This window comes from Rattus norvegicus, chromosome 5, assembly GCF_021556685.1.
Source record: "Rattus norvegicus strain SHRSP/BbbUtx chromosome 5, alternate assembly SHRSP_T2T, whole genome shotgun sequence".
NCBI classification, from domain to species: domain Eukaryota; kingdom Metazoa; phylum Chordata; class Mammalia; order Rodentia; family Muridae; genus Rattus; species Rattus norvegicus.
In genome coordinates, this window is record NC_141538.1 from 96273576 (window position 1) to 96291618 (window position 18043).

An 18043-nucleotide genomic window follows, 5' to 3' on the forward strand; every position below is an offset into this window, starting at 1 on the left:
AATTTTCTCCAAAGAGCAATGCTACATTTCAAAGGATACAACCTAGGGCATCCACATAGCTTAGACTGCCACTAAGGAAAACTCCAGCCTATCACCATAGGCATATATTTACAGTAGTTCTCAACCTCCCTAATGTTGAGGCCATTTAATACAGTTCCTCATGCTGTGGTGACCCCCAACTACAAAATTATTTCCTTGCGACTTCATCACTGTAATGCTGCTATTGTTAGAAATCGTCATGGTGATCTGATATGTGACCTCTGTGGGGACTGCAACCCACAGGTTGAGAACCATTGGCTTATGATGAATTTGTTCTTTACATTCAGGATTTAAATTAAATACAACTCAAATTTAAATCTTTACTTCAATTCAATCCAAAAAAAAAAAAAGGAAGAATAGAGTAAGTCAGGCATTAGTTGATTACACAATAGTTATAAAGACTTCATTGGTCACAAATTGGCACAACAGACATGGAAGAGGGTTCCTTGGAACCACAATGGAGAAGCACAGAGTCCCACAGCTGACCCATCCAGGATAACTCAGGATCCGCTTTTGCACAAAAAAAAAGGTCACCTTGGGGCTCCGAATGAGAGAGCAGGCAGGACATACAAATTACAGTCAGGCTGCAAAGGACTGTGCCTGCTGTGGATGGGGAGTTAGCACCGGATTGTATAGACATGGGGGTGGGGGAGAGGCACATTTCAGAAGAGAGAGAAAACACTAAGACAACATGGGAAGCTATTTATGGACTGCCGAACATCCAAGCACATGGTAAAGTCAGAAAGGGAAAGGAAGCCATACAATAAAGAAATGCCAGGAATAGAACTACAGAACTGGAAAGTAGCAAGAAGGAGAAAGAAGGAACGTGCAAAGAAGACACCAAAGTTCCTTCCAGAGGGCTAAATCAGACAAGGTATGGTGGGAAGGAAAATGACTACAAACGATGTGTAGGAGATATTATTTAGAGCTTATTGTAAACAGCTGGGGATTTAGGAAAGTCTTTTATTTATAATGATTCATGCAGCTGATAGAAATTTAGGACAGGACCTTGACACTTGCTAGGAAATCTACTTTCAGGGTAATCTATGCAGAAATTGTTGGTTGTAGGCTAGCTTGTCAGGAATATCCCAGGAGACAGCATAGGAGGACCTGAGCAAATTCACCGATAGTCTAGAGTTTCTAATAGAGAGGGAAGCTAGAAGGCATGAACATCACAGGCAAAGAGAATCTGTGATGAGGAGAAAGCAAGAATCAAGACAAACGCTCAGTACTGTTCTCATCCATGGGAGCCTCCGGTAGAAGTTGTTTTCAGTATTTTATTCTTGTGCACAACTACGACAGTCCTCCGAGGAAAAAAATAAATACAACAACAGTAAGTAAATTTGGAGTATCTAAGGTATTTCTAGATGATTATTCTCTGCTAGTCAAATAATCATGAGAAAGGTTAGACTAAGGTATAAAAACATAGATCTGAAGAACCAAACTGAAACATTTCCACCAGAGAAGTATGAATTGGTAATGTTTCACCCCTGTAAAACCCTTTAAGAATATTCAAATAAAATGCAACATGGAGATCAAATATGTTTCCCAGTGTGTTGAGGGTTTACCTCTGGAAAACGAAATGATTAGTGCCATTCAATATTTCTCTTTTGTTGTAGCGAATATTGGGAAGGATGGAAAAAAATCTTATGTTAAATACTGAAAACAAATGTCTTTTGACCTATAATAGGACACTGTGTCAGCATTTGATGTGGCTAGTCTAATTTCTTCCTGTGGAACTATGCTTGTGGGTCTTAGGGAAAGACAGAAGGCAGTAAGTAAATTCCTATCTTCCATCAACACATTTGACCTCAGAGCAAACCCCACAACTGGCTACAGGCACCCACCATCCATCACTGCTCTTGAAACTGGATCTTTCAGGAAAAGACAGCTGCACCAGGCAAGGGCTGAGCAGCTTTCTAAGATGCGGTGCACTTTTTTTAAAGCACTTATTTTGGTTTAGTATTTTAATTAACTGCGTTTCTAAGCATTTCTTTCCCCAAACTGCAGTTCCACATCAACAGCTATCCTTGGGAATCTATTAATTCATTCTTGACTTTTAAAGGAAATGCGCCCTGTACATTCTAGGCAAAGTCATTTCCAGCTTTTAGTTTGAAAGCTTTTCTGAGATAGTGGTGTACTGAGGCATGCTAATATGCACAGACTGCAATGAACACGCTGGGCAAGAAAGATTGTTCTAGGATCTGCAGTGATTACAACAAAAATACAACAGCAGAAAGCAGAGGAGGAGGGAAGGGTATACAGACACCTACAGCCAACAGATCTGAGTTTTAAATCAGTCATCAACAATTTAGAGCAAACGGATAATGATACAGATAGCTATTTACCATAAAACATGTGCCTAGCACGAAGCACACAGTCAATTCTTCACCCCCAGTTTCGTTAGCTACTGCTACATTAGCTCAAAGGTTGGCTTTTTTTGTTGTTGTTGTTCTTCAGAGACAATTAAGATTTTATAAATTCAATTAGTCTCAAGAAGCTGATGGGTTTATGAATGTTAAAACTGGTAAACAGCAGCATGGAAAGGGCCACAGAGCTCCTGACATTGTTATCTGAAGGTCAAACCTCAGCAAAGAGAGGCAGTCTTTCTGGTCAGTGAGCGCAAAGCACTGTGACAAAGCCCCGGCTCAGATGGTGCCTGAGTATAGGACTCGGCTTTCAACACAACGATGTCAGTGCCACACAGTCATTGGTAGTGGAAAGCTGGGTTTGATCGCCACAGGTTGGGGGAGAGGAACACCTAAGTGGTTGACCCATTGCTGTCTGTCTGCCTGTATCCATGACCCAGCCCTTGCAGACAGGAAATGCTGCCATTGCTTTCCAAATGGTCACCTTTTTGTCATTTTACTGCCTGTAACATATAGAAATTTGACTAAGGGAACAGAAGAATATGGTTAAAGAGCCAAGAAAATGCATTCTTTTTAAAAAAATATTAATACAGAGTGGTTGATTAAGTATATCAGCATCAAACAGAACTAATTGAAATTGGCCACTGAATTATCTTCAGAGAGCAGACACTGCAAACATCATCTTGGGTCATTTTTCTCCAGCTGCTTTGAGAAGTATGGCAATATGAATGAACAGAATCCTAAGTTACTTTAAGGCCAGGTCTTCATACCCAAGTCTTAAAGATACTCTAATTAGTAAAGTGTTAACTGAGAGAAAAGAAATCAGCATTAAAAGCATCAGTGATTTGTTAAACGGGAAAACAAGGGGCTAACACTTTAGGGTAATTTCATGACATGGGCCTGGTAAGAAAGATGCCTTGTGTGCTACAAACTTGCCATTTTATCATGGCCTCAATATTTAGGTTTCATTAGGTCAGAGACTGCTACAAAACATGAGTATTTGCCCTTGGACCTTGCCAAGACTTATAACAGGAAGAAAATTACCAATTTTTACACTGGATGCTATAATTTTATGAGATGAGCAATCAGTGAACGCAAGCCATGTATTCCTCAAGCTGTCTTTCCTTTGAGCTTAACTGTGAAGAACTTAAATATACTTCTCCTTTTTTTTTAAGAGAAAGAAGGGAAATTTGGACACTTTCCTTGTTGAAATGTACTCAAGCCAAGCAATGACGTTTTCATAAGCATTACCAACTCCTGATTAGAAGCAAACGAGATTATCCATAGGAATATCCCAAAGAAACCAATCCTTTGGTAGAAATGTCACTGCGATATAAAAACCACAGACGCTTGGGCAAGTGACGTCTGTTCAACGAAAGTCACTGGCAAATACTATCTAAGCAATCTCCTTCCACATACCAGACTGCTTCAGCTGAAGTAGTATAACACAGGGATCCTCAGTCTCATAGGCTACAGAGAATAGCTCCTCTCTTTGGTTTTTCTTGGCAAATTATCGATAATATAAAACAGAAGGTTTTAAAGTGCTGATTTTGTTTAAGGCTGCAAACTACCTTCATGGCACCACCAGTAAACAGCTTTCCTTAGTGACTTTCTCCAGAGACGGAACAGAACAAGGATTAAGCAAAGAAAATAAAGAAATCCAAGGGGCAGCAAGAGATTACCAATAAATCTGGTTTAACACAATCTCACTTTCTCATCCTGACCTTCTCAATTAAATATGACTGTCCTTTTATAAAAACCGGACTTATCAAATACTCATTGAATCCCATGGAAAACCGAGCATTATTACTTTTATACTTAGTACCTTAAATATATGGATTGGTAACTGCAAGTGTGTCTTGAAGCCACCCTGTTAGGTACTCTACATCAAAGGCAAAGTTCTTTCAAAGAAACTTTTGGGTACCAGAACTAAGGGCCATTTGTATAGATGTCAAAGATATTAGCCTTTAATAAGTCTACTGCTCTCAGGACACAAACAAGCTATAACTCTAGACTACTTACAAACACATGCTGAAATTAGCAAGGGATGTTTAAAAAGAACACTTTGAGGAATCGATCTTTCTTAGGGTGGCATTTTTCACATAAGACAGTGTTGATAATTCCACATTTATCCTTTAAAGTACAAAGTCGTTCAGTGCCATGATCGGTCAAGTAAGTCTGAAGGAATCCAATATGGAAATATTTACAGTGTGTTCTTCTACAAAGAATCACCCGTTTCAATTTGAAAAAAACTGGAAAGCAACAGAAGATCAGTGCAAGTAGACTTGATCTTACTGTCTAACGTCATCAGGATTGGCACAGCTGGTCAATTTCAGATTTTTGAAACTGACACTAAAGATGTACACAGCATCCTCAGTCCAGGTCACTCAAATGCTGTCTAAACTAGACTTAAGAGACTTGGTGTCTCCTTCCTCACAAACTTACACAGCACTTTCAAAAGCATTCCAATCACACAATTAATCCGTGTACATACTTCCTTTAAAGTAACTCTGCTTCGTTTATCTTCTAAACCTGCCTTGGGTAAGCAATATCGTTATTGGACCAATTAGAAAAAGTTATTTATGTTTTTTCCCATGTTTTATTTTACCATAAACTAAGAAACAGGCATCTTATAAGAATCTGCGTAATTTTTTTTTGTTTCAGAGTCTATATGGAAAATTACCCTAATACCACCAGAATGCCATAGAACACCTCAATAAAATTCTCAAAATATCCTTCAATCCATCCACAGCTAACGTCAGAGCATGGGTTTGGGTTTTTCTTAAGGAAAAGGAAAAAACAACTTACAGAACTGCCTACTTGAATTTTTCTTAAATGTCTTCTAGGAAGGGTTTGTGTAAGCCATTGCAAGGTGTCTCCTGAATATAAGAACAGTTATACAGGCCCCTAGTGGCTTAGTGAATAGCAGCACTTGAGGGGAATCCAATTTTTAGTTCTAGACTTTGGGGTATTTTGATTTTCAATGAGTGTCTATCTTAAAAAGCATGTCAAATCATGGCATGCATTATTTTAAGCAGTTCTGTATTTATAATTTTATGCACACACACACACACACACACACACACACACACACACACACTTCATTACTTTTATTAATTGTCAACTTCACTGGCCAAGAATTTTTGCCATGACTGCCACAATAGGACAGTTGACACATCTGCTTCGTTACATGTCATTAGAAAGTAGTATCTCACTCATCTGCCTTAAAATACATCTGCGGGCTACTTTTCCTATTTGAAACCCATTTCTATTGTATCACCATTACTAAGGGCTTTATATTAAGTGCTCATTATTTTAAATTAGATAGGCAAATCTAAATGATACTTTTCTTTTATGGTTATAGAAATCTCAATGTGTGTCCCATAACAGCACCCATTTAAAAATATTTACAATTAAAAACACCCTTTAATTCTCCATCCCCCTGTGTCTTTCCTTCACAAAAGAAAATTCCAGGCAAGCACATTTACAGCTTTTAGCAATTTTTAACTGGACACAATCTGACAGCTGAATTCATGAAAGTGACCAGCTTGTCAATTTCACACTTTGAAAGTACAATAATAGATGATAACATGCGGGTGAATTTAAAAAATCTGTCACAGAATTGCTAGCTCCGTTGAAAAGGACAGTACAGTACATGATTATGGGAGGCAGGAGGCAGGGGAAATTTTATTGTCCATTTAGGAGATCTGTTTCAAGAATTTGGATACAGAGCATAAAAAATGTGCTTCCTTTTGGTACAATATGGGGCCATAGAAGAGATCTGTTCAAAGGAAGATGCTTTCCCTTGAAGATCAATAGTGCTTTCACAATTGGGATCATTTAAAGATTCGTTTAAATCAGAATGTTGTGAGTTTGGGTGTACCATCCTGGATTTGCATCAAGTTGAGACCTTGGTGTGTTCACTCTGAGACAGAGAAATAGGCACACCACCAGAAGAACCTCTGGTTGAAGGGAATCAGCGTAGTTGTGCTACAGACGGGCAAAAAAGAATACACCAAAGTCTGCCTTTGTAGCTAATTACAACCTCAAATCCGTGAACTAAACAGTTACTAGTTACTAAAGGGCTCAAAATGTGTGAGCTGCTGCCTCTTACTTCCCTAGCATTAGCTATCGGAGCACGTAAAAGAGAAAAGATAAACAATTTAAGAGCAAATACAGGGCCAGTGATCCCTTTAAGGTGCAGATTGTAGATGTGGTTGGGGGATATAACCCAGTCAAGAAACCCAGGCAACAGGAAATGTTAGGCAAGTAGAGTAGTGGGGGGCGAACTGGAAACAACACAAGTGGGTTGTGATAGTCCGGGTTTTGAAGAATGGCACTACTATTTGTAATTTAGAACACACGATTGATGAAAACCAAGCTCATACTTACAAAAAAAAAATCTAAGCAGAACAAAAACTGACTTCACTTGTTAAAGATTTAAAATAAAATCAACATCGCGGAGAAGAACCAGGGCAAGTTTTTGTTGTTGTTTTTAGCATGTCTATGGAAAAGCCTACTATCAGCGTGTAGCAAAGCAAAGAATCTTTGGTTGGTGGCTTTCTTTTTGAATTGTTTCCTACTACTTCAACTCTTCATAATAAATTATGCGTTTCCTTTCCCTGGTACGAGTGTGTGTGAGTACACCAGATTCCCGCAGCAGAACTAGAGCTCCTATCCGGCTACAGAAAGCGCTCCAAACAATCCCCCTCCCACAGGCAGCCACGGACCCTCAAGTGCCTCCTATTTTTCCTTCTCCGCACCAGTTCAGAGCAGAGAATCAACCAAAATCGCCCTCCAGAACGGGCCGCTGCCGCCCGGGGCAAATCGCCGAACCGTGGCTGAGCAGAATCCGGAGCGGAGTCGCTCCGGGCACTCGGCGGTCCCGGGCTAGGCGGGCTCCGGGCTCCAGAACCCGGACGGCTTACCTGTTCACGTCGGCTCGGGGCAGCCGCCGCCCGCGCGGCTCCCAACACCGCGCTCCAGCCCTCCGAGGCCGTGCCGCCTCCGGGCGGCTGTTCAGTCCCGCAGCCGCCGCCGCCCAGCCCGCGCGGCAGCCGCAAGTGGCGAGTCCGCGGGAGTCCCGGCCGTGCTGCCGAGCGCCCCGCCTCCCTTTGCCAGCGCCGTGTCCTCGGCCCTGGCGCCCGCCGCTCGCCGCCGCTCCCGCTCCTCCCGCTGTTCCACGCTCCTCCCGCTCCTCCACGCTCCTCCGCGCCCTCCTCCTCCTCCTCGCGCGGCTGCTCCGGCGCGCTGCTGGGGGGTCCGGCCGCGTCTCGCCTCCTCCCTCCGCCTCTCCCGTTTCCTCCTTCCTGCTGCTGCCGCTGCCGCTGCTTTTAAAGCAGATTCTTTGGCCACAAATAGCAACTCGGCTGCCCCCCTCAGCGCCTCCCTCCGGTTCTTGTCTTCTTCCCCCCAAAAGTGAAGCGCGAGCGAGATAACCCGATACTGAGGCCCGCGGGGGTGAGAGGGGCGGGCGAGGGGTGCCTGCAGCTCGGGAGTGGGGTCCGGATTGCACTGGCCGGAGCCAGGACGGAGTGGCCAGCCCACACCTAGAACCTGGCGGGAACCTGGCGGTCACAGTTGCCGGCGAGGTGGCTCGGTTGGGGAAATGAAATGAGGGAGCTCAGGAAAGTAATTTTCTAGGCTTCTCTCTTTGTTTCCTTGTCTGGGTGATTTCTAAAATCCTCGTAACTGCTGGAGATCCCACGGAATCGCTGTGCCCAGCGCTTGGGGATTGTGTGTGCGTGCCGTCTGAGCCCGAGTGTGAGTGTGGGTGCGTCCCGGGCGGGGAGAGCCAGTCCGCTGCGCCCGCTGGCGAACCTTCAATCTGGACCTCACTTACTGAGGGCCAGAGAGCTGGAGTAAGGAGGGACAGGCTGGAGAACTGGGCGAAGGGGCGCGTGTACACACACACACACACACACACACACACACACACACACACACACACACAAACACACACCACAACACACTTGAAACACAGCGCGTGCGCGCGCACACAAGCAGGAGAGAGAGAGAGAGAGAGAGAGAGAGAGAGAGAGAGAGAGAGAGAGAGAGAGAGAGAGAGAGAGAGGGGAGAGAAGGGGAGGGGGCTGGGTGACGTCACTCCCCAACATCCTTCCACCCAGCCAGAAAAGACCCTCTCAGATTCACTCAACTCATCCTGGTGCAGGCACATGCACACCCGGGCGCTTCCCGCTCTGCTTCCTGAAGCACAGGAGGAAGAAAGGCTGGTCGCGCCCTATTCAAAGCAGTTGAATAATACAAGGGGCGTTCATTGATGAGACTGAGTTGTGTCTATCCCAGTTCACCTTGGCATCCTCCTTCTTGGACTTTTCTGTAGGATCCTTACTTTGAAGGCAGAGAGGAAGGAAGGGAAGTACCCAAATCTTGGTGTGAAAACTCCTAGGGTGCTTTCAACTACTTGCTCTTATGTTAGCAAAGCACTGCTCTCCGGCTTTCCTGAAAGACAACAAAAACCTCTCCAGACAGGCACCAATGGTTGGACCAGGGTGGAAAAGGTGCCTGGTGCGGATTGCTAGCTAAAAGACGTGTTTAAGCTTCTTCCTTACTCATACGATCTCCAGCATGTGGGGGAAGTCAGCAGCTGGAAGCCTCCACTGGCAACCAGCCCATCAAAATTCATTAGGAACACCATGAGAAAGGTCAAGTGAAGCGAAGCCTGGGCCTTCAAGCCACCTCCACTGCTCATTCTGTGTTCAGGCCAGCCAATGCAAACAGCACTTACTCCTGCAGACTCGAACAGTCTTGGAAGGAGCAAAGGTAAGCAGACCTCTTTAGAAGCAACCTAGTGGTCCAGTATCTAGCACCCTGACTGTCGTCTCTAGCTGCCTGTGTATCTGCTTCAGTCCTCTGCATGCTGTGCACTTGAAAATTACTGAATGGATGGTCAGTATTCCTCTTGTCCTGTACACTGCAAAACGAAGGCATACCGTTTGGAAGGAGTCTTATGAGATGTCGTTTAGTTTCTCAACATGTTGGGAGTAAAGAAGCACCCTCGACCAACTCTCCCTTATTGTTTTTAACCTCCATTTCCTCCTCTTTGAATGGTTAGCCTTACAGTGAGAACCACAAAGAAGTGCATTATTGTGCAAGTTCCAAGCCATGTTTAACCAAGTTTTGGATGGAACCCACTGAAAGCTTGAACAGAGACAATGAACTGTCTAATCTCTCTGCCCTCAGAGTTAATCTAGAAATCTGAGCTTCTTGGTAAATCACTCTCCTCCAGTATATAAACTACAGATTGTCTCCCTTATTGGCACATCCTCCCTCATGAACTAGTGACCCTACTTTTCTCATCTAGATGTTGGAAATACCTCCTCTGGGCATTGGAAAGACAAGGTGCCTTCTGCCTCCACATCTGACCTTGCTGATCAGAGCCTACTAGCAGTGAAGCCTGACTACTCTGGGTTCATGGTCTGGGAAGTACTCTCTTCTCCAACTAGGAGCTAGAGAACTCAGTACTGGCTGTTGCCAAGGTGAGCAACGTGGATCACAGCACGAATAAATGGCAAGCCCAACTTCTTCCGCACCAGAAGGTCCTAGATGTTTGAGTCCCTATTATAACCAAACACATTTAAAAAAGGAAATAGAGATCTGAGTGGCATCTCGTCTCAGCTGTTACTGTACAAAAGAAATGTAGACAAAGGCAGGGTAATGCTGCTAAGGAAGGCAAGATAGGATACACAGACACATCCAAGTAGAAGTGAGTGAGATTTCGACTGGACACACACACACACACACACACACACACACACACACACACACACACACACACACACGGCCACGATGGTAGCAAATGCACTCAGGAGCTAATGCTGCAGCATCTCACACAGCAGCTGGGCTGCTTGGTCTTCTGGATATTTTAACCAAAGAACACTAGAGGTGGGTGGGTTTCTGATTAGTCTCATTTCATCATTACAAACAAGGGAACTTCGTCTCTGAGACTGTAAGGTTATACAAGGTGTCTAAAGCAGAGGTAATATACAAATTCAGGAGCCTTTGCCCCCTTCCCCTAATGCTAAAATATCCACAGTTATCTTTAAGTTCTGGGTCAAGTAAACTGGTTTTCCAAGTCATTATTGAACAACATATGTAGATTGTTTAAAAATGATAGCCATTTACACCAGAGAAAATGAAACGATAGTGCTGCACCTGCTTAATTCCCTTCTAGCTCTGGCATTCTGCAAAGAATAGCGTGCAGGAGTTTTGCTGGGATACACACCCCCTTGAGTGCATAATTCAGCTAGGGTGACTATGAGTTTGTTTTGGACCCCCTCCAAAGTAGTTTGTTTCTAGAAGTACTGGTGGGGTTTTGCTTTCATTTATCAGGAAGCATAGCAAATTAATTTAAAAATGATCATACTGACAGTAATAATAGCCGTTACCTTGTATTATGTCATAAGCATGATATCATATCATATTGTTTTGCTTGGATGGGTGGGGCGTCATAGAAAAAAGGCTCTTGTAGTCAAAACTGACCTTGAACTCTTGATGCTCCTGCCTCCCCTACCCTGGTACTGAGATTATAGAACTATGCACCACACCCAGCTCCCCCTGGTTTTCAAAAGGCACATAGTGACCTTTTGAGAGGTTCTTGAATAGAGTGGTTACAGATTTGCTTGCTTGTTTTTTTTTTTTCCAGTGAAAGAAAAGTGAGAAAGAATTACTTTGATCATGGGGTTAAGTCTAGAAGCCATGGCCTCATCTCCAACCAAAACCTTTGCCTTTCTGGCTCAATATTATTAGTTTCAGGGTTTAAGTGAGGAAATAGGATCAGATGAAGTACAAAATTTAGCCATTTGGAGAACTTGCCAGTAGCTAAGCTAGAATTTTGCATCTATATCTTTTCAAACCCAAACTGCTTTTATTTCTGTAATGATGAAAAATATAAGCTAAAAGATGCAATAAATTGATGTTAATAATATTTTCCTTGAAAAGAGTGTATGGATTTTTTTCTTTATGAAATTCAGTTAGAACGGAAAAGCACAGGATAGATCCGAATGACATGTGTGTAGTTTCATAAGCACTGAAGCTAATACCAGACCATTCTTACAGGTGCTAGGCTCTGTCTAACATTCTTTATTAACTTGTTGCTAAGAGCAGAAATGAAATAATAATGAATGGTTTTAATCCTCAAACATTCACTGCTACAAGTTAAAATGCTAGAGAGAAATTGCTAGATTGAATTCGTGTAGCAGCTCTTGGCTGCATGTGCTCTGCTCTCATTACACGGAGGCAGTGTGAAGGAAAACGAGAGAAACGTGAGACCCTAAATTAAAAATATTTTGCTTAACTGGGAGACAAAGGATACATTGTTATAGCTCACACCAGTGGTTATATTTCTACCATCACTGGGAAGAATGGATGCAGTAACTCTTCTGAACAGTGCTGAGGACTCTGCATCCAGGGTTACAAGTTTACATGGTTTGCTCCAATTCCCTGGGTCTGAAAGTTCAAATCCACCACCAAGAAATGGTTGAACTAGACCCTGGCCTTTCTCATCTACTACGGAAAGAGCCCTGACATACCAGTAGGCTTTCAGGATACAGGAGGTAGGTAGGAGTTTTGAGTAGTGCTATATATATCATTTATGTTTATAAATGATCTCTGCATATGAAATAAATGCACATTTCCAACCAACCTGGGGCAACAACTAAAAATATTCCTATCATTCTCAGAGAAGAAAAAAAAAAACCAGACCTCTTCTTGGCCAGCTCAGTTGCCACACTTCGCCCTCACCTGTACTGTGTAGAGGACATTGTGCTGCAATGCTATTTTCCATTGGCTCAGCTACTGGAGATTACAGCATGCAACTGTGACAAATGGATATTCCCATTAAATTCTTTAGTAGAGTGGGGCATTCCATTAACCACTGGCGCTATCCCAACCCAAGTGAAACATTGGGTCATTTTTTCATTTGAGCAAGAAGTGAAGGGGGGAAAACAAAGGATATTCTCTAATTACTTTCCTATTTTTTTGTTGCATGCATTATGATAGTCGTATATTACAATTATTTATAATTATCATATGACAAGCTGTCAGCTGAAATTTAACAGGTGATTTGTCAAGAAGCTCCATTAATACATTCACTAAGCACTGGTTTTCAGTATTCTTAATAGGGAAATTGTGTCAATTTTGTTTTTAAAACTATGCAGTTCAGATATTCAGAGGCCTCCCATCTTTAAATGACAGAAATCACTTATTAAAATACAGGTATTGGTGAGTCGTAGTGATGTCCGCCTTTAGTCCCAGCACTCAGAAGGCAGTGGCAAGTGGAACTATGCAAATATCTTCATAGTAAGTCCAGCAAGGACTACATAGTGAGACCCTGACTCACCAAAAATAAAATTAAATGAAAACTAGCATTATTGCTAACACGCATGGGCCCACAGTTACTAAGGTAAGGAAAAAGCACACATTCATCACCTCATGTTTTAGATGCTGAAGTTTTCATTGAAAACAATTGTCTACTGTTATTTTTTGTTCTAAACGTATAATTTTAGTCTATTTTTACATTTTTATTGGATATTTTAGGTACTTACCTTTTAAATGTTACGCCCTTTCTGGTCTACCCTCTCCCATCCCCCTCCCCCAGTTTCTGTGAGGATGCTTCCCCTCTTCCCACCCACCCACTCCTACCTCCACACCCTGGCATTTCTCCACACTGGGGAAATGATCCTTCATAGGACCAAGACTTCTCCTCCTATTGATGCCAGACAATGCCATCCTCTGCTACATATGTGGCTGGAGTCAGGAGTCCCTCCATGTGTACTCTTTGGTTGGTGATTGAGTCCCTGGGAGCTCTGGGGTAATCTTGTTGGTTGATATTGTTGTTCTTCCTATGGGGTTGCAAACCCCTTCAGCTCCTTCAGTCCTTTCTCTATATGTTTTTTACTTTAAAATGTGTGTGTGTGTGTGTGTGTGTGTGTGTGTGTGTGTGAGCGCATGCACAGTCTCAAACATGTACCTCTGTGTGTATTAATAAATGGCACAGAATGCACAGGGAGATGGAAGGACATGTGTGACCTGGGGGCGGAATCAGCTCACCTTGCTTGGGAGGCAAGCATCTTTACCCACTCAGCTTTCTCACCAGCCCCATTTTAACATTTTGAAAAACATTTGCTTATTGTATTTGTGGGAAGGGACATATGTGTACCAAGCTACATACTGAGGTCAGAGAACAACATGATTGCCTCTGTTATTTTCTTTAACAATGTGGATTTGGGAGTTCATATTCTGTTGATCCATCTTGGTAGGCAGTGCCCGAATCCATCTTGCTGGCCCCATTTTTTTAAGACATTTTTAATGGCGGGATGAATGAGAGGATAGTAAGAGTGAGCATGTATTTACATTCTGTTTAGTATCTTTGTCTCACCATAATGCAAAGGAAGGGATATTTGAAAGTACAGCAATGATTAAGTCAGTGAAGAGGTAGTAATTAATCACCGAATAGAGGACATTCTACAGAGAGCCAAAACTGATGAAGCTGATGAAGCAGGCTGTCTTTAGCTGACTGGCACAAGAACGAGGCACACAGTGAAAAAGAATCCCAGGCAGTTCCTGCGGGGAGAATCTTGGGAAGAATGAAAGTCTTGATTCCAGTATCTGAGGAATGTCAAAGTCATAGCACATAACCTGGAAATGAAATTAAACTGCATACCACAATTTTATTATTGACCCCGTGGCCAGCCAAAATGTGTACTGCTTAAGAGAACGACAGAAAAGTACAGCAGCGCTTGCTTAAGTTTCGTTTGCACAAGCCTGACTCTTATCTTCAAGCTTGTGGCATACAGCAGGCTGTTAATGACTGGCAATCAGCAGCTCGGAGGGAGCTGAATCTCCTTAATGAAAGAATGTGCGTCAAGATTCAACAGAAAAAACTAAAACCTAAAGCCCAGCTGTCTTGCAAAGCAAATAAGACACCCCACAACCAAGGTCACCAATAAAGTAGAGGTTTCCTATGTTTAAGAAGGAAAGGCTAAAGGAGACTTGAAATTATTTTTAAATGTTAGTTCTCCCAAGGTTTCATAAAAACGACTTTCAGACACTCTGAAGCAAAACAGCATAAGTTGATCTCCATGCCATAAGAAATGTGTGTATATGAAATTTTGGACTAACAAATAATCAAAGACAAGCAGGTCCTCATATCCTGAGCCAGGGGCTCACAGTTACCACATCTTATGGGTCCCCATGCATTCAAGAGCAGTTATTAAGGGCATCAAGACTACTTTTCCAACTGTTCCTCTCTCTCTCTTTCTCTCTTTCTCTCTCTCTCTCTCTTTCTCTCTCTCTCTCTCTCTCTCTCTCTCTCTCTCTCTCTCTCTCTCTCTGTTTTTCATGTCTCCTATAGTGCTATAGATTTCTGTAATATCACATAATTTTGCTCAAGTTCCAAATCAGTGGCATAGTTTCTCAACTATTTGAAGAGATTCCTGTCTGATCAGAACCAAAAAAAGCTTCTAGCGTAATATGGCAAGCACTGTAGGATTTCATAAATATTTGAGAGCGAAAAGGAAGGGTGAAAATAGGAAAGAAGGAAATGAGAATAATTGAATGTCAGTAGTCCAGTTGAGGTAAAATATCACTTTCTTCATAAAGTTTCCCACACCAATTAAATAGAAGGAATCCACCCTGTCTTTAAGTGCTTGTGTCTTCTTTTTCTTTTTCTTCCCAAACTTTATGCCTTTTTACTATATGTGTGAGTATCCTGCTAGGCCCTGAGCTCCACATTCTTTATATCACCGTCATCACCTGGACTCTAAGCGCATCTCAAACAAACATGTGTTGCATAAATCAGTATGATGACATGTGCTTAAGCCCCCTGTGGCTGATGAGGTGCCACACTTCAGGATCCACTCTTCCTCAGCCTGTACTGAAGGGCGACATCACCTAGTTCGGTCATTTGGGTTTCACCAGTCATAGCACGCGCAGAACTGTCATCAGGAATAATAGAATCTGAGCAGAACTGGATGGATTCATAGTTCCACAGAATCCTTGATGAGAGTAATTTTAGTTTTATATTTTCTTCTAAGATGTCAGAATTATTTATCAGTTGAGTAGGGGAAAGCTTTCATAACTCTAACTGGTACTGGCCTTTTTATTTTTAACTGAGTACACTCTTAGACAGAAATAGTTCTCGACAACTCACAATATTTGTAAACATTATTTCCTATCTGATCATATATTACCATATCACCTTCCTTTTGAAAATTCATTAGCCATACCTCCACAACTAGTAACACAAAGCAAGCTCGGCACGGGTTTAAAGGCAAGCGCTATTCTTAGTTATCCAGTTGGTCATTTCCTTAAGTTTATGTTTTATTCATTTGTGTCTTACCACCAAAGACCTGTCTTCCATTACAAATGTCTTTATATATTTCTGGGCTACTCTGGTGATAGTTTATTTTTACATATACTTCCCTTCTCAACCTTTTCTTGATTGTGCTCCAATCCACTCCCCATTATGCTGTCCTGTTAATTCAGTTAAAACACAGGTTTCATTACCCAAGTCTACTACCCTGAAGAATTCAATGGTTCAGCTACTCACAAGAATTCTAGAACTACCCAATATCTGCAGGTGGAATGGTACCTGAGCCCATCTTTCTTTTCTAAATTTCAAATCCCTACTACCAATGTCTTGCTCTCTAGTGCTGTCTACAGGAAACTGCATTTTCTTTGTCCTACAGTTACACAGTAAACACATCACCATCCTTAAAGGAATCTCTCCCCTTATACATTGTTGGATTTTCTGATACTGTTGCCAAAATATAAACTTCGTTTATGATCTTTAGAGTCTCCTTCAAGGTAAATAACTATGCTACTGAAACTTGTTTTAAAAAAGTAACTTGGTTTTCTTTGTTTTGTTTTGTTTGTTTGTTTTTGGTTTTTTGTTTGTTTTGTTTTGTTTTAACACCCTCTTGCTACAACACTCTTCTATGGCTAGATTTGCTTTTATCCACTTATTTACTAAAATAATAAAGTACAATAAATACAAACATGACCTGGATGGAGTCAGTGGGAATTTATGCCAATTGAAACCTAATCATCTCTTCCAGATCCATTTTCTTTAATCCTACCTAGAATGTTCTCATGCCAGGAGACTGTGCTGGGAAGAGAACAGAGGAATTTAAGGAATCTGCCTTAAAGCTAGTGTGAGGAACAACAGACATCACTGGCTGTTGCTTTAAGTTTGCACAGTGCTGGAATCTCAGGATCTCAGGCATGATAAGCAAGCAGCCAGTGAGCTGTCATTTCCTAGGCATCCCAGTGTCTTATTCTTAATTCAGCTTGGAGAAGAACCAACATGGGACGCTCAAAAGCATGGGACCTGGAAAAGCACTCACCATAGGGAGCACATGTGCTTTTCCCACAAAGGTTCTCCAGGGGAAGACACCTCAGAGAGAGCTCACCTGCTAAATCCCAGTCTCTGAACAAAATAGTCCCCAAAACAGGTGGAGGTAAAAAGAGACAAGGACTCTTAAATTATTTCTTATTTTTATCTCAGTACTTATGCGCTGCCCCCCAAAACAACTTCAAATGAAACTTCATGACAAGAGTCTCAGATTACTAAGCTGTCCAACTTTGGCAGTTCCAAAGTGGAGAAAGAGACTAAAAATTAAAGCAAGCCCTGAAAGCTGTTCTGGTTTATGTGTGATGAATTCTTACCTGGACGTTCACATCACACGTGCCTTTTATTAGCTTTCCTTATACTCATTTCTCCTCCAGTCTCTATGTCTCTTTCACAGGCCAACTCCTACCCTCTTGTATGTTCTTACTGAAAACCTAATACTGGTTGATAGGAAGAACCAGGTCTGTCTTTTGCATGGCCCTTACACAGAGGCCGAGTGCCCTACGAGTGTTAGTGGACCTTTGTAGAGCTATGGTTTTTTTGGATTCTAGCACTTGCCTGAAACAAAAAAAAAACAAACAAACAAAAAAATGACTGAAAAGCTTGAGCGAGGTGTGGTGGCACAGAACGTTTATCCAAGCACAGAAACAGAAACGGGAATCACTGTGAGTTTTAGGCCAGCCTGGTCAACACAGAAAGTTCCAACCCAGCCAGAGCATCATAGACTGTAGCTCAAAGACATCATAATTTCTTTTCAGTTTAATATGTTCTGTGATCTTGTCTTCAGAAAACATGATTGTGTTTATCACATCATGAGTCCAAATGTTGGTATTGCTGTGGCTATTTACAACCCTGCTCTATGAACACTGTGTTTCCACAATGCCCCTGTAGCAGCTGAATTGCTTCTCTGGGACCAGGACTCTGGAATAGGCATTTTAAAAGCTTTCAAGTGATCCAAATGGTTAGTTAAGGTTGCAAATAAGCTTGTTTAGTTAACTCTAGGAAACGTGACTCAGAAATTCTAGATTTCATAATCTCTGACTTTTCTCTTTTCCCAGCTATTGGGTTCGTTCAGAAGGAATTTTTATGTCATAAATAAAAAGGAATGGCAGTCCAAGTTTCACACTCTCCTGTGGTGTTTCTAGCATTTGGTATTACCTAGTTTTCAAGGGGGTCCATTCACCCCCATGCCCATTTGTCAGACTCCTTTGTGTGTGAAGAATGTGAACTATGCATATCAAATCATGTTATTATACATATGTGA

At 42.1% G+C, this 18043-nt stretch overlaps 2 protein-coding genes across 2 annotated transcripts in view; both read right to left on the minus strand.

Annotated features, from left to right (window-relative positions):
* The window catches only part of LOC148005865 (uncharacterized), a 129939-nt gene extending 120955 nt beyond the window's left edge, over nt 1-8984 (minus strand). Inside the window, exons 1-2 of the mRNA XM_087551822.1 lie at nt 8981-8984; nt 7337-8030 (exon numbers count right to left, since the gene is read on the minus strand). Coding sequence (XP_087407948.1) covers nt 7337-8030; nt 8981-8984 — 698 coding nt within the window. The remainder of the gene's footprint in view (nt 1-7336; nt 8031-8980) is intronic.
* Nucleotides 1-18043, minus strand: part of Ptprd (protein tyrosine phosphatase, receptor type, D) — a 2326896-nt gene that overhangs the window by 495082 nt on the left and 1813771 nt on the right.